At 42.2% G+C, this 21,594-nt stretch overlaps 1 protein-coding gene across 8 annotated transcripts in view; it reads left to right on the forward strand.

Annotated features, from left to right (window-relative positions):
• Positions 1–373: 373 nt before the first annotated feature.
• ERMARD (ER membrane associated RNA degradation) overlaps positions 374–21,594 on the forward strand; it is a 31,609-nt gene continuing 10,388 nt past the window's right edge. For 2 of the 8 annotated variants that reach the window (XM_073337976.2, XM_073337983.2), the window contains exons 1-12: positions 528–623; positions 7,790–7,926; positions 10,748–10,913; positions 12,787–12,926; positions 13,518–13,619; positions 14,911–15,000; positions 16,300–16,397; positions 17,219–17,355; positions 18,829–18,943; positions 19,853–19,955; positions 20,380–20,409; positions 21,506–21,574. In XM_073337976.2, coding sequence (XP_073194077.1) covers positions 10,748–10,913; positions 12,787–12,926; positions 13,518–13,619; positions 14,911–15,000; positions 16,300–16,397; positions 17,219–17,355; positions 18,829–18,943; positions 19,853–19,955; positions 20,380–20,409; positions 21,506–21,574 — 1,050 coding nt within the window. In that variant the 5' untranslated portion in view covers positions 528–623; positions 7,790–7,926. The other 6 variants (XM_073337978.2, XM_073337982.2, XM_073337980.2 and 3 more) reach the window with 6 other exon arrangements.

A 21,594-nucleotide genomic window follows, 5' to 3' on the forward strand; every position in this document is an offset into this window, starting at 1 on the left:
CAGACAGGCTGGTGCGCTCTAAATGGAGAAGCCACCCCAATGGGCTCGTGCTGGAACCTCAGCCTCCCGCCCCCTCTGCACTCAGAGGCGGGAGACGCCCACTGACTCCCTCGTCTCTCGCCCCTCCCCCCCCCCCCCCGAGGCTATGCGCAACTATGCTCTATTCACTCAGAGCGCGGGGACCTGCGCCACAGGTGCCCGACCCGCCGCTCCTGTCCAAGCGCGTGCACGAGTCCCCTCCCGGCCCAACATGGCCCAGCTCCCCTCCCCACTCCGCGCCTGCGCACTGCTCACGCTGTCTTTCTCGAACATGCTTAAACGCCGCTCCCCCTTCGCCCCCGAGAGAAGTCTCGACGCCTTCGCGTGTTTGTCCATAGCTTCTGCCCTGACGTGTCGCGTCCCGCCCCTGCGAAGAAGGAGACCGGGCTCGGTGCCTTCCCCCAACCGCCACCCAACGGCAGCTACAACTACGGCGTTCCAGCTTCGCGCTGCGCAGCCCTCCCTCACTCGGCAGCGCCAGGGCGAGGCTTTCCCGCACGTGCCGTGATGTCGTCATTGGCTGCGGACGGCAAAGCGTCACCGGTTGCGTGCGACGGCAGGGGAGGAAGGCGGAAGGCAGCGAGGTAACTGCGCGCGGTGGCTCCTTGGAGCGTTGGTCCCGCGCGAGCTGGGGCGGGCGATGCCTCCGCCCTGGATGTCCCGAGCGGGGGAGGGAAGCTGAAACACAGCGACGCGCCCTTTCCTGGGCGGGGGCGGGTAACGTGCTTCACGCCCCTGCCCCCGATCTCTTGGGTGGCCCCGGCCGGAGTCACCCACTGTCAGCCTCGCTGCCCCCCGAGGGGGCTGGGCCTGGGGCTCTGCCTGGGATTGGATGCAGGCGGGAGCCCCGGCCGGGGTAACGGCTCCTGCTTCCACGAAACCGCCGCTGCGCTCAGCTCCGCTGCCCGGTTAACCGGATCTATGGGGAGGAAGCTCTGTGTGACACGGGCCACAAGGGTGCTGCGCCGCGCCGCGCCGCCACCTCGCTCCCTGGGACGAGGATCCCCTCGGGGGTGCGTTTCTTAGCCGGTGGTTAACGCGTTTTTTCAGCGCTCTGTGGGTGTCAGTGAAACAGACATTAGACTCCGTGAGACACTGACAGTCTAACCCCTAGGATGTGTCGCACTGGGATATCTCCGTGATTCTTAAACTGGGCTAGTTTGAGACATAGCAGCACCGGACTGAGTGAGGCGCATATGTCACTTCAAGGAAAGTGGACTTTGATTTATATTATTAATTACTACATTAAAGTGAGCATAGGGAGCAGCTTTCATTTTTAAAAAAACTTGAATAAAAGGTGCGTAGCAAAAATGCACAATGTAAAATGCTGTCTGTTAAATACACTTTTTAACCATGTGTCATCTAGTAGTACAGAAAGTTAATGTTTCAGGAAAAAAACGAACTGCCACTGGGTAGGTTGCTTCTGAATTTACTATATGTTTACAGAGTGCTTCTAGGAATTTTGGTGCGATCAGTTAGATCCTTATAGTGAAGGATTCTGTCCTTCTCCAAGGAAGTGGTCCTTTTATTTCTTCCTCACTTACTTTAAGGAATGAGCCACTCTTAGAACAACACATCTTTGGAGGGTCTGTTGTCTGTTTGGCTGTCCTTCCTTAGATTCAGCTGGACATTCAGTGGCACTGGTGGAAGGCCCAGTAAAGATGGCATGACTGGGATAAAGCGACCACTCCCTATTGCTTTACCGGGTATATCTTCACTGCAGAGTGATTTGCGCCCAGGGCATGGCTATACTTGCAGATGTAGAGCACTTTGAGTTAAACCTGCCTTCGGAGAGTGCAGTAAGGAAAGCGCTGCAGTCTGTCCACACTGACAGGCACAAGCACACTGGCATGGCCACATTTGCGGCACTTGCAGCAGCATTGGGAGTGGTGCATTATGGGCAGCTATCCCACAGAGCACCTCTTCCCATTCTGGCACTGTGGCTTGTAGGAAGGGGGCGGGAGGTGCAGGGCATTCTGGGTCCTGTCCCAACTCCCCATAATGCATCGGTTCACATCCCAGCAATCCCTGTGTTTCCGTCCACATTTGGAGCCATCTTTCAACGTTTTTTGTACTGCGCTCTCTGTCTTCCCTTTTGGTCTGCGGGAATGGAGCCTGAACTGCTGAACTGGTATACTGACGAGTCTCGCCAGCACGTCACGTTTGGCAGTCGAGTTATTCCTTATGATCCAAAGTGACAGTGAGGGTTCCGACGATGATATCGACTTGAGTAACGCATATGACACAAGTTTGCTTGTGGCATTCACGGACATGCTCAGCACCATGGAATGCCGCTTTTGGGCTCGGGAAACAAGCACTGAGTGGTGGGTATCACATTGTCATACAAGTCTGGGATGACGAGCAGTCGCTGCAGAACTTTCGGATGAAAAAAGCCACTTTCATGGGACTGTGTGAGGAGCTCACCCCCACCCTGCAGCGCAAGGACACGAGTTTGAGAGCTGCCCTGATGGTGGAGAAGCGGGTGGCTATTGCAATCTGGAAGCTGGCAACTACAGACAGCTACTGATGGGTCGCTAACCAGTTTGGAGTGGGGAAGTCGACCTTTGGAATCGTGTTGATGCAAGTTTGCAGGGCCATTAATCGCATCCTGCTCAGAAGAACCGTCACTCCGGGTAACGTGCATGACATTGTGGATGGCTTTGCACAAATGGGTTTCCCTAACTGCGGAGGGTGATAGATGGTGAACACGTTCCAATTCTGGCACCAGCCCACTTAGCCTCCAAGTACGTTAATCAGAAGGGGTATTGCTCTATGATTCTCCAGGTGCTTGTGGATCACCGTGGGTGTTTCATTGACATTAATGCAGGCTGGCCTGGAAAGGTGCATGACGCACGCATCTTTCGAAACACTGCCCTGTTCAGGAAGCTGCAAGGCGGGACTTTTTCCCCAGACCAGAAGATCACCGTAGGGGAAGTTGAAATGCCCATTGTGATCCTCGGAGACCTCGCTTACCCTTTAATGCCGAGGCTCATGAAACCCTACACAGGGAGCCTTGACAGCAGCAAGGAGTGGTTCAACAACAGGCTGAGCCGGTGAAGAATGACTGTGGAGTGTGCTTTGGGCCATTTAAAGGATCGCTGGTGCTCTCTATATGGTCCTGGTCAATGACAGCATCCCTGCAGTTATGCATGCTGTACTCTCCATAACATTTGTGAAGGGAAGGGTGAACGATTCACTCAGGCATGGAACTTGGAGGTTCAACACCTCGAGGCTGAATTTGAACAGCCAGAGAGAGCAGGGCTAGTAGAGGGGCCCAGTGCGGGGCTGCAAGGATTAGGGATGTCTTGAGGGAGCAATTTGAGGCTGAAAGCCACCAGTAATGTGTGGTGCCCTGCACGCGAGTGAAGTGCAGCGGTTCCAATGTTAGTAGGAATCTGTGTTTGCTACGCTGACTTGCAGTGCCTGTTTCTTTCCTGGGCTAAGGTATCTTTTACTTTATGCAATAATAAAGAATGTTTTCAAAGCCAAAAAATCCATTTGTTGAAAAGAGAATTCATTTATTGAAAAGAAACACAACTGCTTGGGAAACAGAAAGGGCAAGAGGGTGGGGAACGGTACAATCACAGATTTGCATGTGTCCTGTTATCATACTCAGCCTTCCTGTCTGGAGTGCTGTGCAATGAGTGCTGCACTTTAGGATGGCTATACTGCATGGTGGTTGAGTACAGAGGGTAAGGGTCTTTGGGCATGGCTACACTCGAAACTTCAAAGTGCTGTTGCGGGGGCGCTCCTGCGGCAGCACTTTGAGGTGCGAGTGTGGTCACGCGTGAGCACTGGGAGAGAGCTCTCCCAGCGCTCCTGGTAATCCACCTCCACGAGGGGATTAGCTCCAAGCCCTGGGAGCTGTGGTGCTCGGAGCCTGTTTACACTAGCGCTTTAAAGCGCTCGGATTTGCTGCGCTCAGGGGGGTGATTTTTCACACCCCTGAACCAGCAAGTTAGAGCACTATAAAACGTAAGTGTAGCCAAGCCCGCAGTTTTCCGGGTTGGTAGATGAAGCTACAGGTGTTGGAGGCAGCCAGTGGTGGTAAGAACCCGGATGTTGGGGAAAGTGGGTTGGAGGTGACATGGGGGCACAAGGGAAAGAGTTTTGGGACAAGGGCTGCAGGGGGGGTCGGGCCCGGTAGTGCTCCACCTGCATGGCTGTGAGCGCCTGGATCAAGTCCGCTTGGCGCTCCATTATGCTTATCAGCCGATCCGTGCTTTGTTGCTGAAGCACCGCGCTTTTTTGCCAGCGCTCCTCATTCTGCTGGCGGATCCTCCTTTCGCTGTCCCACCACTCCGGCACTTTTCTATTTTCATTACTTGGATGCTGCATTACTTCATGCAACATGTTTTCCTCGCTTCTACGTGGCCTTTTTCTGATTCTTTGGAGTCTTTCGGCCGGTGATAACATGGACAGCTGAGATCTCAAGGTTGCATCTGTTAAGTGTTGCATTTTGCCTTTACAGAGGCAGCATGGTTCACACCAGACAGAGCAATGATTCCCCCGTACTTAAGGGCAAGCACAGTATACACAATAGCCCATCCCAAAGCGAGCGCACATCACCCACAGGAGCCCCAAAATGGTGAGTAAGCATAGGGTCAGGCATGACTGATCGTTTCACGGCTGTACTGTCCTCTGGGTCTCTGTGCCTTGGGGAGAGCCAACAGCGGCAGGGGGCCCCTATACTGAACACTGTCCCCACATTTTCCACAGGAGTTCGTCCTGGAAGATAACTCGCTGCTGAAGGTGACCTGGGAAGCAAGGGAGGGTCTTCTACTGCAATGAGGATTCCGCCCTGGCCCATATGCAGCTTGCCTGTGTGCAGCAATGGTCCCCCTGTCCGCGGCACTGTGCCGTGAGGGGCAAGTTAGCCTTACTGGGACACGGACCACAGTGGCTCTCCCAAGAAACCTGTGCAAATAAATTGCCCAAGTTCTGGATGAGACCTTTTGAAGAGATCACTGAGGTCGATTACCACGATCTGAGAGAGCACATCAATGCCCTATTCTGCATCTAGGCATGTATGCCGCCCTAACCCTCCTCACCCCAAAAGCCCACACCAAATAACTTTCTTCCCAAAATAAAAACCATTTCCCGGGAACCTCCTCTGGTGTTTGTCCTTCCCCAAGCACCAGCTGCCACGACTGGCTACCTCCTCCGGCCTGAGAACAGCTCCTGGCTGCATGCATCGAGGGATTCCGGGGTGTCTTCCTCCGCCTCAGCACCCTCACTCCCGCTTTGCTGCTGCTGTTGCTCCTCCTCCTCCCACCTTGTTGAGCTGAGCTCTGAAGTGGCCATTGTGATACTCAGAGTGGAGGTGGGGTCGGCCCCAAGTATCACGTCCAGCTCTTTCTAGAAATGGCAGGTCGTGGGGGCAGCACTGGAGCGGCTGTTTGCCTCGCAGGCTTTGCAGTAGGCATTCTGCAGCTCCTTCACTTTAATCCTGCACTGCAGTGTGTCCGGTCATGGCCCCTTTCCATCATGTCCCTTGATATCTGCCCGAAGGTATCATAATTCCTATGGCTGGAGCGCAGCTGGGACTGGACAGCTTCCTCCCCCCAAACACTGATGAGGTCCAGTACCTCGCCATTGCTCCATACTGGGGATCGCCTGGCTCGTGGAGGCATGGTAACCTGGAAAGATTCACTGAGAGAACTCCACGCCTGGCTGAGCAAACAGGAAGGGGATTTTCAAAATTCCTAGAGAATTTAAAGGGTGGGTCTGACGGTTGGTCACCTGAGGGCGGGGCAGTAGAGTTCAAAATGATGACCAGAGGGGCTAGAACAGGCATTGTGGGACACTTCTGGAGGCCGATCAGAGCACAGTAACAGACCAGGGCATCCACACTGGTGCCGCGGCGCTCCAGCGTGGGCGCACAAAACGTTATTCCACTCGCCAAGGTGGAGTACCAGGAGCGGACCAGCCGTGGAGTCAGTGCGCTCTATGTGCCTTTCCAGTGTGGCCGGGTAGTGAGCAAGTGGGCCCAGGGCTCCTTTAATGCTCTGTAACTCGCAAATGTAGCCAAGCCCCGAATTTACCCTAACCTATGTGTGAACATCACCATTGCACAGCTATGCCCAAATTACTGTGTCCTCGCTGTTTCTGGACTTGCCTGTGTGTGTGTCAGCAGCATATGCTATCATTCTTTGTAACAAGGTGCTCTAGAATTCTTTCCCAGTCAGTTGTGGGACAACTTGTCTATCCTTTGGGGGAACTGGGAAAGCATTGGAGAATTAGCAGCACTAGTGTGATTTTGCTTGTCTTCACTGTAAAAGCGTGTGGGTTTCAGACAGAGTTAAAGCAGAACTTGAACTCTAACCCAGCTGTGCTAGCTAGCTGGGGAAGAAAGCACCTCCAAACTCAGGTAAAAAGTTCTTGTGTATGAACCATAACAGCATTGGGTTAAAACTTGGGTAAGAGCAAGGGTTAACTCTGGGATGAATATATTGGGTATATGCTGGGACAGAGGGCTGAAGAAAGAAGAAAAGAGCAGAAGTTTTTCTTGGCAAGCGCACACATGAGTGAACAAAAGTACTTTCAACAAGGTGGGAGGTGTTTACAGGCTACTTGCTGCCTTTGCCCTAAACTTTGTCTACAGAGGAGCGGGGAGAAAATAACTTCCTAAACATCTAGAGCAAAGCCTGGAGCCACAAATAAACTTGCGTCAATTCCTTACTCTTTGCTTATGAGGTAGGAATTTTTATTGGATACTTCCCTTCTGGCCATAATACGTGACATTCCCATACTAGTTTCAAGTACTAAAAGTCTGGACTTTGAGGAGCCATCTATCCAAAACTATTCTCCAGACATGAAAGAACCCTCTATACAAGACTAAAGTGGACTCTTTACTGTTGAAAATACGTGCAGAAAATGGTTCAGCCTGGTAACTTTTATTGCCTGGATCTCTAGGAGAAAAATATAATGAAGTTAGTATACAGCATAGAAACTTCTATCACCTGTGTGTGTGTTTCCTATTGATTTACTAATTGTAATTAAATTCTCAAACAATATATGTAAAACAGCGTGTGGTAATATTTTTGTATGTTTAATTTTTATAATTAATAAATATTTTGAAGTCTGTCACCCCTATTCCCAAACAAAATCAAATGTTTGCCACATTTTCCTCTGATTTAGTTAGAACTATAGGAATTGCCATGTTGGATTAGACTAATGGTCCATCTAGTCCAATATCCTGCATCTGAGAGTGGCCAGCAGCAGAGGAAAAAAAAAAAGCCAGTACCCCCAATAAGCAGATGTGGAATAATCGGTGTGATGTTGCTTTATGGAAATATGCTTATGAGTGTAAATATGACATAATTGGTATATGTTTTATGCTAGATAAGTCATGTAACATATCTTCAAAAGTTATGTTCTTCTGCATGTATTCATCCTATTCATATGCATGTATCATTTTTAAATCTGAAGTTATGAGCTTTGGCTCTGTGCTTGTATTTAAAGTGTTTGCAGTAGAGAGCACCTAAGGCAGATTTGGTCAACATAGTGTGAAGGGGTTATTCAAGTAAATGCAAGTACTTGGTTAACAATAGACCTTGATAGACGCCAGTCCACATCTGAGCTTTCGGTTTGGCCTGTAGACGACTAAGTCATGCATGGACATGTGACTTGCCCATGTAATTCCAAAAGTCCATGTTGAGCTGTGATTCTACACAGGGGGAGAGGCGGGGTTTCATGCACAAGAGAGAAACTATATAAATCCCTGGATACCCCTCCATTTTGTCTTCAGCTGGCTCAAGAGTTAGCCTCTCCACCCCCGAAGGATACCTGAAAGAAACTGGAACAAAGGACAGTAACTACAGGAGTGTGAGTGATTGCTGGACCCAGACTAGAAGGAGGCTAGTCTGTAAAAGAACATCTCTGAGGGTGAGATTTCATCTATAATCACTTTCTTACTGTATTAGGCTTAGACTTGCCTGTTTTATTTTATTTTGCTTGGTAATTCACTTTGTTCTGTCTATTACATGGAAACCACTTAAAGCCTACTTTTTGTATTTAATAAAATCACTTTTTACTTATTAATTAACCCAGAGTATGTATTAATACCTGGGGAGGCAAACAGCTGTGCATATCTCTCTATCAGTGTTATAGAGGGTGAACACTTTATGAGTTTACCCTGTATAAGCTTTATACAGGGTAAAATGGATTTATTTAGAGTTTGGACCCCATTGAGATTTGGGTATCTGAGTGCTGGAGAGAGGAACACTTCTTAAGCTGTTTTCAGTTAAGCCTGCAGCTTGTGGGGGACGTGGCTCAGCCCTGGGTCTGTGTTTGTAGCAGGGTAGCGTGTCTGGCACAACAAGGCAGGGTACTGAAGTCCCAAGCAGGCAGGGAAAATGAGTTTAGAGGTAGTCTCAGCATATTGGCTTAGAGGTAGTCTCAATACATCAGGTGGCAGTTCCTAAGCGGGTTTCTGTGACCCAACCCATCACAATCGGTCCCCAGGAAAGTCTCATCCTAATAGCAAGAGAGCAGTTTAAAACATGAACTATGAGATTTTAATCCCTTCTAGAACTGTTTGCAATAATTGTTGTAACTCAGTATTCTTATTATCAATCTTTCTTAAGGCCAAACATTTAGTAAGAGTCAATATCCCGTGACAATGAGTTCCACAATCTAATGATCAGTTTTGAATTTGCCACCTTTCGCTTTCAGGAATTGTTTCCTTTTGGTAGTGGGGTCTTTCTCACGTAGCTCCTAGTTCGTAGTTTCTCACCACTACTAATTATATATTTTTATCAGACCCAGTTTTGTTCATTTCCTTGCTAAAGGAAATTATCTTAATTTTTTCAGTGTCTTCATAGGAGAGTTTTTCTATGCCTCTGATTATAGAATCATAGAATTTAAGGCCAGAATGGACCACCAGATTGTATTAATAATCTAGTCTGACCTGCACATCACAGGGCACTAAACCCAATCCACGTATCCTTGCATTGAGCCCAGTAACCAGGATTAGACTAACATATTACAAAATCCTGTAAGGTCTGTTAGTTCAAATATTTCCTTCCAATGTATATTGAAATTCATCTATCATCACGTTGCCCGTTTACCCAGTATGGGGAAGTCACTCTGAAGTTCCTCAGTCGTCTCTGGACTTTAACTCTGTGTTATCTGCAGACTTTGCTTTCTCACTCCTTATTCCCCCTTTCCCACATAATTTAATGCATATATTAACCAACACTAGACCTAATATGGAAACTTGGTAAACTACTGGCTTGATGAAAATTGGCCATTTGTCTGCTTGGTTTTTTGTCTTGGTCATTTTTCATCCATGACAAGACTATTTTCTGAGTCCATGACTCGTTTCTTTAGTAGCATCTTGTGAGAGACCTTGTCAAAGGCCTTCTGAAAGCCTAAGTAAAATACTCCTATTTGTGTAGCATGTAGGGAAACTGTCGGTTGATATGTGGGGGATGGTAAGAAGGTATTTAGTAATGGGAGTCTTGGGGCTTTTTTCTTTCTTTCTTTCTTGTGATGAGCCTACTAAGAGAGAGATTGTGTGCTTGGATTTGAACTGTTGTGTTGGATTAAAAACATCCATTTTTTTTTAAGCTTGTGGTGTTTAGAACTTAAGATAGGCACAAGATGTATCTAAATAAATGTCACAAGTGAATCCATCTGTCTTCAGGTAAAACCTGAATGCATGTGGGTTACTTGTGGGTAGACATTTGGATATTTACTACTTCATTTCCCGTCATACTGCTCATTTTTCATAGTTCAGTGCACTCTTCAAAAAAAGTTTCAGCACTTTCATTGTTAATTTTAAACTTACTGGTAATTGGATTTATACTTCTGCTTTGGAATAATTTCGCTTTTCTGTTTATAGTGGTTTGGAAGCTGTTTATGCATAGAATTTGTCATTCCCTTTGCTCACTCTGGAGCATGTAAATTCTGCAAGACACTTTTATTTTCTCAAAGGAACTTCAGGGCCTATGGTTTCACCCTTTGTAAACAATGCTTCAAGCAGTATTAATTCCCACAGAAATCCAGGAGGTAAGCAGGAGATGTTGAAATGGATGCTGGTTCTGTTCTTTATTCTACTTTCTTCACACCTTACAGAAGAGAGATCCCATTCAGGAGTTCTATTCTGAAGTGTGAGAAGATGATGCAAATACACTATTTCTTCTTTCTCCTTCTACATCCTCACCATCCTGTGTTGTTCTGCTCATTTAGGTTGCTCTCACATATGTGGTGGGAACTTGTATTATAGCATCCTTTGCTATTGAGGGAGGGGGGGCAGTTGTTGTCCCAGAATTTAGGGTTTGCTCTCCCCCAGATTTTTCATACATCTGTATGCGCCACTTGTTGGCCCCTCCCAGGGCATAATGTAATCACATATAACTTTCCTATGCTGACACAACCTTGCTGTCTCTCCCTCCCCCATTTTTTTCTGAAATGATGCCCCTGATTATAGTATTGAATGGACTTTAGTTGGATCATCATGTTGAACACAATTGTAAACACATACTTTAGATTACAGTATCACTAAGTATCAGAGTAGCAGCCGTGTTAGTCTGTATCCGGAAAAAGAAAAGGAGGACTTGTGGCACCTTAGAGACTAACCAATTTATTTGAGCATAAGCTTTCGTGAGCTACAGCTCACTTCATCGGATGCAATCACTAAGTAGTGACTTGTTTTATACTCTTTTTCCTGATAATCGGAAGTACCCTTTGTTTTGTGTTCCAGATGTCACTAGCTGACCCAGTCACCAGCTGTCTTTCCCCTGCAGTGCATTATATGGTTTGCAAACTTGGATTTGAGATAGACAGCCATTCTGTTAATAGTATTGTGTCTGAAAATGGTGAAGTATGTTGGAGAACAATCACAGAGCTTGTGTATTACCTTGAATCAGGTCAGTGTTTGCTTTAGAGCTATTGTGTGTTGTGTCTGAAAGCAAAAACAAAATGCAGTTTTGAGGTAGACCTAGCATGGTTAGGACATTGTATTATAGTACAGCAACAGCTGCATCACAGGTTGTGTTACAGAATTCACTTTTAAAAAGAGCTTTAAATCTTTATTGCGGGAGGGGGGTAAACAAAAAACCCCATTGAAATGGTAAAAACCAAAACATAGAATATATACTTTAAATACTATCTGATTTTTTTAAAATCCTGGTCGCTGGATGAAAAATTAATTGGTACGGAGAGAATAGGTTTAAAATTACCTCTCTTGTGGATTTCCCCTCCCAGCCAGATGTTGTTTTTCTTTGTACCCCTCTTGCAAGAAATCTGAAAGACTCTGATACCTGCCCTTGGATTGTTGCTCCCCCCCTTCCCCCCTGTGCTGATTCCTAGCACACCAGTTATATAGAGGTAGTATTTCTTTCTGAAGCATTTTATAATACTTTAGCCACAATGGAAAAAGAGCAACAAGGTGAACCTGCTGAATTTTCATTTGATAAATCTGCTGTAGCACAAATGCTGTCACTTGGTTCCAGGGATGGTAGAAATGAGAGAAGTTACGTTGTCTGCCTCAGTCATGTGTAGTAGTTACATATGTGAGTACAGCTTACAGGGGATGTTATTTTTTCCCCCATGGCATGCTAACTTGATCCTAAAGAGAAGAGTTGATATAACACTTAAAAAAAAAAAAAGTACATGTACTGGGTCATATCCCCAGACACTTTTCAGTTGAAGTCAATGGAGTTTCACCTACTTACATGAGCTAGGAATCTGGTCCATTATGTCAGCAGGACCTGTAGCAAGCAGCCTTTACAGCTTTGTCATTTCTATCCTGATCCCAGCACAGCTATCATTCCCACCTTTGTTTGAGAGACTGCCAATTATACCAACTCATATGGTGGTTTTATGATTCGTTTTCTCATGTCATTTATGCAAGACGTTATTACTTGTCTCTGTACTGGAGTTGGTAGAGATAATAGGCAAGTGCATTATAAATCATTATTCTACTCGGCCCTCTGCAATATATCTTTAATTTGTGCACCATTTATTTTTGTAACAAATACTTTGTTGAGCAACTTGATATATTGCTTATCTCTTCTCTCTTCCCGGCCACTTTATACTTATGGGTGAATGTACTGGCCTTCCAAAAATGATGGTCCTGTAGTTAAGGCATGGGGCTGGGAGTTCTGGGTTCTGTTCCCATCTCTGTGACCTTTATGAAATCCCTTAAAACTAGGTTCTGCAAGCTCAGCCTCCCTTTCTACTCCTGCATTTTGTAAGCACACAATGTTTAGATACCTAAGAAATTGTCTGAGCCCATGTTTGGAAACACACAGTTTAAAGTTGTTTTTATCTGTAAAACATAGAGGCAAAATATTAGAATATGACATTCATGATAACTGTCAAACAGGAAATCTCTTTAGAGTATGTAGGAAAGAGAAGCAACTACCTGTATTTCAAGTTATTAGATAAGACAAGTATCTGGAAGTATTTTTTTCTCATATGAATGAGTTTTTCCATTGGAACAGGGCTTTAAAAAAATCCCTTTAGCTTGCATACCTTAAATTTAAAAAAAGTTTTTACCTTTCCTTATTTAGGATAGGTACTTATTCTTGTCTTGTTTTCCGTTGTAACCTTTCCTTCATTTTCCATCTACTACAAGTGTCCTATTGACCTGGCAGAATAATCTGTGTAGGGTGAGAGGGACTTTTGATTTTTAAAACATATAGCCTGACGAGAACAAGTTTAGTTCTCCATAGGATTTGAGACAGTGGACCTTTTGAACTTCGCTGCTGTGACCACCCTTTTATTTTTAATTTTAAGATCAAAATGTGGATTACATAAAAAGTGTGCAGCTGTTAGGACCTTTATGTGAATCTGTTCATTTGCATCTACAATCCCTGACCATGGAACAGTTTGAAGTTCAATACTCATTGTGGTTCCAGTGGACAAACTGTACGGAGGTATGAAAACTAATATTGGCAGTAAATATTTTAAATTATGCAGCTGTCTGAAGAGTTTGGGACCAGATTACACAAAAGTAAACAGCAAAGCAAAATACCCTCTGAAGCTTTCAGAATTTGAAACTAATTGGCATCCTATGAAGTAATAGGGTAAGAACTATGCTGAAATATGCTACAATTTATCCATGTTATCACAATCAAAAAATCTACTAAATATTTTTGGCCCGTGCCAACAGATGAGTAGGACTGTCTTTGCTTTTCTGTGAAGCCTAATATGTTTGTTTGCTTCTTTGTAAGGGTCCTTCTTTTGTTGAATTGTTTTTCTGTGTCAGAAATCAAAGTCTGGGTACTGCATGAACAGAGAGTTAAAATGGTGATCTTGCCAACTTCTTCTGCAATCTGGTCTCATGGACAGAGAAGTCTTTATATATTTGTATATGAGTGGTGGGGGAAATCTTTGAGGAAAAACTTGGGAGACTTCATTTCAGCTAACCCTATTGGTTTGTATGTGTTTGACAGCTTTCTTCAGTTTTTATGTAAGTTCACTGATAGTGTGAAACATAACTTTTCCCCTCTCTTCTGACCTCACAGCTACTTCTTGAAGTGTTTGCTGCACTGGAGAGCATGGAAGCTACAGCAATTGCACTTAGCTTAATGAAACTAACATCCTGTCTGGAGCGAGCCTTGGGTGATGTAAGTGCAAACAGTTAAGGCTGTGCTGAAGTTTTGGTTTAAGAAGCTAAGAAATGTGCTTGCAGATCTTACTATAGTTGAAACTAGGATTCTGTTGTATCTGTTAATAGATAGGGCAGCCTGTAAGATATAAGCCTCATATACTGCCTTGAAATCTGGGTGCCAGCTGGTAATTTCCGTTCTTGACCTAATTACAAGGTTAAAGGAGACTGACTAATTAATTAAGGATATTAGAACAGTAAAATATCTTGTTGTGACTTAAAAGACCCCCAACCTGTTTCTCTGTATGACCCGTGGAAGCCTGAAAATAAAATCTGATCACTAACTGGAAGCTTGTCTCCAGATTTCTTATTTTATAGCATACTGTAGAGTGTTGGGCTGCTTGCAGAGTCCATTTCTACATGAAATAGAAGTAATTTTACTGCTTTGGCTTTGCTTTTCATGCAAATTCCTTTATGGTGCCCACTAGTTTAAAACAATTTTGTTCTATATTTTGGCCAAAGTGGTCTTTAAGAACAAGGAATGGTTTGCCTTTATGTTGCACGCCTTTTGCCCTTGTATCCTAAAATTTAATTTCTCAGTAGTAAAAGTTCACAACTCCCAGCCTGTGTTCCTGGAATAATGTCTAGAGAAAAGATGGTCTCTGAAGAATTCTTCAGTTTCTTTACTACATCAAAAATCCAGCTTTGGCTTCCAGTATTGGAGAAATGAAAAATTGGGCATATGATCTGATCTGTAGCTGGTTGGTGGCTCTTCACGGAACTCCGGAACTACATTTGACTCTCATAGCAGGTCCTCAGGAATGTCCTAATTCATGAGCCTCACTTAGCCTTTTCCAGTAAATGCTATTGGATTGTGTGCTTAAACCCGCTGTTGAGGTGCCTCCGCACCCACCCCTTTTTTGTACTCTACATTCTCTCCACTAAGCTTCTTGCCATGCCTCTTCCTCACCAAATTCTTGCCTCTTTGTAGAAATAATTTACCAATTCATTTCTAGTTAGGGTTTGTCTATCTTCTTTCTAGTACTGGAATTAAAGTGGCACTGGAATCAGAGAAACGACTTATGTAAGAGTCTATGATTTAGATGATTTGATTCATGATAGAGTTTCTTATTCCAATTTGTCCTTGTTATCATCTCATGAAACTTCAAAGTAGAGGGTTTGTTTTAAATGTTTTATTAGTTGAACTGAGTGTGAATGTAGAAATGAAATAGTTGTATACTTGAAATATTTAAATATATATTGGGATATATCCATCTTTATTTCACAATATCCTGCTTTGATTTTTTTAGGTTTTCTTACTAATTGGTAAGGACTGTCCATTCCTTTTAAGAGATTTGCTTGCATCTCAGGAGCTTGCTACAGTCTTTGGACAATCTGTGGTGAGTATATGGTTTTTGAAGTCAGTTCATACTGCATGTGAGGTGCATTGTCCTTTTTATAAGATGACTAGGTTCCAAGCAAACTACAACTTAAGTTGAACAAGCGTTTGTAAATATTGTAGTATGTACATAGTTGATATCCCTTTCCAAATGTTACTTAATTACAACAAGTAGTCGACTGGGGGAGGGAACAGTGCAAGAATGTTAGCTAAAATTTTAATCTTAAGTGGAAATATGTTTTTATGGTGATGTACATATATTAATGCTCTTATATTCTGTATAGTCTCCAACCAAAAATCTACATATGTGAAAATTAACATCAGACATTACAGAAATTTAAACATTTTAGGTTTATGGCTTCTAGAATGCAATGTTACAAACTATAATAGTCCAATACAAGCCAGAAGATGTCACATCCAAACAGCTTAGTTTTAAAAGAATTTGCCACTATGTTGTTGTGAAATGCCTTCTAAAGTTCCCAGAAGTCGTAATTTTCATAGTGATGCAGAGCAGCTGGCCAAAAAAAGGGTATGGTATTTTTCTGGTAGTGCTTACATCATGCTAGGCTTTTTATGTGAACAAGAGAAAAGTTACAGTTTCTGCTCAAAGAATTTTCACTTCTAAAAAGAGATAGTGGGAATACAGACATGAGTTATTTGATATTGCTTCAGAGGTTTAGTGTGTTTGTGTATTTATACAGTAGTTTAAACCAATATATAACATATATTTCATAAGGATGACCTTTGGGTTTTGATAGTACATGCAATCCAAGTTTCACAAATAAACAATCAGCAGAGTTTGAGACTTTTTTTTTCTCTTGTGGACGTGAATCTGGAAGATCCAACCTGACTAAAGAAGTTCCAACTCTTGGGTCAAGTTCTGCTCTGTTACATTAGTATAAATGTATTGATTTATATTAAATTATTGGGGATTTATACACTAGAATATTGAGCAAAATTTGGTCCCATTTGTTTGTTCTTCCTGATCCAGCATAGTTTGTAACTAGTGATAGACGGGCTTTGCCTATTTTTTTTTTTTCCCATAAAAAACTGAGTAAAGTACAAACAAAATAGGGAAAAAACCCTTCTTTTAGAGTGTGGCATGCATCACGAGTGAATTATTTTTGTGGCTTTTGTTGTAAACCATGATCAATCATCTTGATGGGGCTAAGCTTAAGGACGCTCCTTGAAGATATTAATATCAGCTAAAATAGTCTTTCACATTTTCTAGGAGGAGAAGGGCATACAAAAGTTGAAATATATATTTCCTTATGTAGTAATTATCCTCTGTCCCAATTAGATGAATGTGCTAAGAGTATTCATTGGGTCTCCATATGGTCTAAATCTCCGTAACATTTTGTGGCATGGATTTGCTTCCCCTCAGGAAATTCCTGCAAAGTAAGTTACCAGTGAAGTGTTTCCAAATGTCTCTCTTTTTTTTTTGGTCTGTCAGGTTGCAAGCTGTAGAGGAGCATTCAGCATAACCAATAGCTCTCTCTCTTGAAATGAAAAACTGGTACACTTCCTTTTTTTTACCAATCCGCTTCCAACTGACTATTTCAACCCTAAATGAAACTAGTGAACAGAGTCTGTATTTGTGGTTGAATGGAGGCAGGGCAGAGCACAGGGGAAACTCATGGCAACACTTCACAATTTTATTTTTTAAAACTGCTGCCTTGTACTAGCACTGCCATGGCCAATGATTTTCCCAGCTCTGCTCCAGATATGTCTCAGTTGGTTAGTCAAGTTTCATTTTGTGTTTGGGTGAGTGGGGAATTTATTCAAGGGCTGTTTTTGCTTTGGTGTTAAACTTTGAGTTTAATGTATTTAATTGTGCTGATAGGGAAGTGAGTGAGTCAGTGCTGTTTTTCAGAAACCTGATGCCTTGTGTGTTAGAGAAAGTGATTTGAGCAGCAGTGGGAATAAGCAAGTGCAAAAGGTACGGGAATGGGGTAAATAGAAAAGCTAACAGACACAGCTCGAAAGTGGGTTTTTATAATTCCTTATGTTTTCCTTCACCGAATCAGATGTTAGGTATTTGCACTCAGGTGACAGGGAGAGAGGGAGGATTGGATTTGTTGCTTTAAAAAGGCAATAATCTCAAGATTTTGTGCATGGAGATTTCTTTAGAATGTCCCCGTGCCACAAACATCAATTTTTCTGGAATATATGTACAATTTCCCTTCTAACATATTGTGATGTTGTGGTATTTCCCCTAGATATTGCTCTATGCTGCTTATTTTAACTGCAGGATTGGGCCAGTTGCTAAAGATATACCTATTGCAAACTGAAACCATTTTAGTACATCGACCTTATATAGCCTTCACTAACTTAAAGGAGTTGGACATTTTTCCAGGCAAGTATCTAATTGTTAACAAGCTGTGACATTTTAAGATTGGCTCCTGAATTCTTTGTAAACGGAAAATTACCATTGGAAACAATGGCTGTTCCACAGTTCTAGGACTGAGCCCTTAATTAAGACATCTGTGTGTACTGCTGTTAAATGAAGAAAGTAAATTGCATAAATATTTTTAATACACTTAATAGAGTGTAAATAAATACATGTAAATAGGTAGAATGTAAACAAATGGAAAAAGAATGTCTAAAATCTAAATTGGGCATTTAAGCCCATGAAGTCTAAGCTTGTTTATAAGCATTCTAACTCTTTGCAGAGTCAGTGTTTCATTCAGCCACGTGGGCTTGTGAAGGGCTTCATTCTGCACCCAACAGTCCTGAGGGAGGGCAAGGTGTAGTGCTCTTCTCTGGCAGAAGCCCCAGGATATGGCAGCAGTAGCATCTTTTTTTTTTTTTTGTCCAGGATTCTCTAGAAACCCCGCTAGTAGAGGCTGACTGAGGGGAATTTCTTAGATTCCCTAGCTATGTCCCTCCTTGGGCAACGCCTCCCACTCTGTGGGTGGCACCAGTATGCTCCAAGACCTTCAGCTTAATGGGGGTTATGGACACTTTTGTGTTACATTGACCCACTTCCAGGTGGACTCTCATTCTGCTGGTGGAACCACCCAGGCCTCTGAAGGCAAAATCCAGCCCAACATTCAGCTCTCCAGTATTACAAAATTATACAGCTGCTTCTGAATTTGTCCTTTGCCATATCATTGTGCTTCAGAATCTAAGCTTTCTTTTAGAAAAGAAGTTATTTCTAGTCCTTATGGTTACAGAGAAAAGCTTCATAATGTGAACCTAATGCAAGGCAATGCAGTAATGTCTGAGAGTCCAGGTTGCCTGACACAATGGTTTTGAGAGGCATTTATTGTGTTGAGTTGTCAACTATGAAACCTAAAAATGACAATTTGAGGGACACAGAAAAATGAAAATGTAGGGACAGCACAAAATTGAATTAATATTGAACTATCACAGGGGTTACTATACTGACTCTTAATTAAATTAAATGAATAATAAAACCTACACTTTCTAAATTTATCTGAAGGTGATGCAGAACTTCCACCATAGTGCCACAGAACTCAGGTCAATCTTGCTGTGGAATGCTAGCCTTGCCAGTAGGCAGCAACCAGTTTTTAAAATTCATGCGTTATTCTAGTCTGTCATGTCCAACAGCTCACTGGTAATGCATCTTATTATCACTCTTCTCAGTTTTTGAGCTTAAAAATGTTTTTAACTGTACAGCTTTATTTAGTTAACATTAAAAGGCTTAACCAAGTAATTGAATAGCTGTTAGATCTCTCTACAGATTAAGCGGAAATAATTTGTATTTTCGAATGAAGTGCTTTGAATAATTCCTCTTCAATAAGTCTAACTCTCTACATTTCAGTATATATTGTTAATTTAAACAAATGTTTTTGCTGATTTGTAGACATTAATCATGAAGCACTTTCCTTAACGGAGGAAATAGCAAAGATATCCAGTTTTGTATTAAAAACAATGTTACCATTTTGGATTGCTGCGCTAACAGCTTTCAGGCAACACAGGTAACAGAACTGCGCTATTACATTTTCCTTCATTTTTTTTTTTCCTTACTAATTTCAAAATGATTTTTTTACCACAGGCATCCATTATTTATGGAATAATCTGTTAGCTTGCAAGGCCTTATGAACCAGAAGCATTAATGGCATCTAAATGTGTTAGACTAGCCTCATGCAAGTGTACAATTCATGGAGCTGGCATTCAGGTTTGATTGTACACCGGACCCTCACTGGAACGCGCGACTATATAGCGCGAATTCGCATATAATGCGGTCGCGGCCATGGATCCCAAATTTAATTACTTTAATTGCAATTCATTTTAACGCAGTACCACACATGGATCCCAAATCCCTCATTCTAGCGAGGGTCCTGTGTATTTGCATTAAACTCTGTTTTCATTAGAATGCAGCATGGTGTCAGAATTAAATATTACACTTTTTTTATGTGAAACCCTTGTATGAGAGAATAGCAGACCTCTTCAATAGACAAGTGGCAGCCAGAATTCTAAACTAGACTTTGAAGTCAGCGTAAGAGTTTACATGACAATCACAGAAAAATTGAGACCAAGAAACAGAGCATTATAATAAATTAATTGAAAAAAAAATTGAAATATGCAAACTTTGCACGTTTGCGGATCTGTGTAATCATATGCAGTGTTAGTTCTGTCTTCCCTTCCCATTATATGCTACACCAACCTGTCACATCATGTCTTTATTTAGATTATAAGCTATTTTCGGAGCAGGGTTTGTCATTTATTGCACCCAACACAATTGACCCTGATCTTGATTGGGTGCCCAGTGTACCACTGTAATACAAATTTTAATAAGTGCTTATGGACAGCCATAGCTTCCACAAAGATCAGTGTGTGTTTAAAGAAAAAACTAAAAGCTTACATGCATTCCTCTAATTTTGCAGGTATGCTGACTGTGTTATACTGTTACTCCCTCAGCTGGAAACTGGACTTAGATTACTCTTCACCACAGTTAATAAGTGTCCAAATAGACTGTTAACTGCTGAGGTAGGGTTTTTTATGACCGTGGTACCTTTTATTAATATATTATTAATAACAAGCTTCAAACATGTCCTAAAATAGTTTAATATTATACTTAAACAAGTAGCTTTTAAGTGAACAATATAGTTTGATCTTTTTACAGACCCCTGGTACGCCTTTTAGAGTGTCACATGATAGCTCTCTTCCTTTGTTTACAGAGGTTTGAAAAGTACAACAGTATGGCATTGCCACTTGAATGTAATAACTTAGAGTGGAAAACTGCTTATGCTGTTTTTACCTCTTTTCTTACCTTAAAGGGATGATTCCAATTTATAGCAACTCTGGTTTGTCATGGTAATTAAATAACAATTCAATATGTAAGTGCAGTTAGTGTCACCGCTTTTTGTTTCTGAAAATGGAATTATTACTATGGTATTTTTTTCTATTGTAGTCGTCTTCTCTTTATACCACCTTTGATGAGGTAAGTTATCTGTAAAATCTTTTGGAATATTTGAACACATGTTATTTCTTTACAGTAAAGTGTTCATTATAGAATTCAAGCCCAGAGAAAGAGGGAAATAAATAAATTTAAAGATACTAATGCCTATCATCATAAAAATGGGCCATGCTGAAGTCTTTTGAAAATAAAGATAATTCCATGAACTTTTTGAAGTTGAGAAAAGATTTCACAGACCTGAGGTGGCAGAGACAGAAAAATAAGACTCACTACGACATCTATAAACTGCTGGCAGCTCCTCAGTCTACACTTCTATGTATTTTCCTTCTGGTCCTTTATCTTCTTGGTAACCCAACTCTGAATTTTCCCCATCTTATCAATATTTATTTTCCATTAAAGTGCTCCAAAATGTACCCAGTATTCTAAGTGTGACTGAAGCAGTGATGTACAAAGAAGGGATATTATGTCACCAGTCCTTGGGGCTTGATACAAACAATAAATTATAATCCTTAATGAGAGATCATGACTAACATGAAATGTTTGGTATTGATCTACACTGTGACTCCATTATTGTTTTTATCTGAAATAAACTAGAATTCTTTCAGTCCTCTTATTAACTAATTGATCTGTTTCCAAAGCACAGTGGCTTTGCAATACATAAAATCAGGAAAGTAGTTTAGTCCCAAAAGCTGCAACAGAATGGAATACAGAATCCAAAGCTGGAGAGTGCAGTATTTTGTATGTCCCTGTTACTTATTTGATGAGTAGGTGATAACTTAATTTCTTGTAAACAGCTTTATTTTATGTCACTAATAAAAACAAAATATGCTCTTTTATCTGCATAGGGTCACCTGTTCAAAATAAATGCAAATGTACACAGAAGCAAACAGCCTATAATAACCCATTTCTTTCCTATTTTACTCTTCAAAAGCCAACGTATTTTGTTATCCCATATTGTCCATCACTGCTAAATAAAACAGTTAACTTAGGTGATGGAGATTTGGTGGTAGTTTAATGTTATGGATGCTTACTATTATAGTCAGTATTTTTCATTTAGCTTTATAACTTTGGGTTTGTTAAACATTAAGTTGTCTTCAATTTCAAATGATTTTTTTTCTAGATGCTAACAAAACAGCTGAATGACAAAGAAATCAATCAGCTTCCTCTAATTCTTGGAGAGTCTTCAATGGTAAGTGTATTAAATGCTTT

This window comes from Lepidochelys kempii, chromosome 3 (assembly GCF_965140285.1).
Source record: "Lepidochelys kempii isolate rLepKem1 chromosome 3, rLepKem1.hap1, whole genome shotgun sequence".
Classification (NCBI taxonomy): domain Eukaryota; kingdom Metazoa; phylum Chordata; order Testudines; family Cheloniidae; genus Lepidochelys; species Lepidochelys kempii.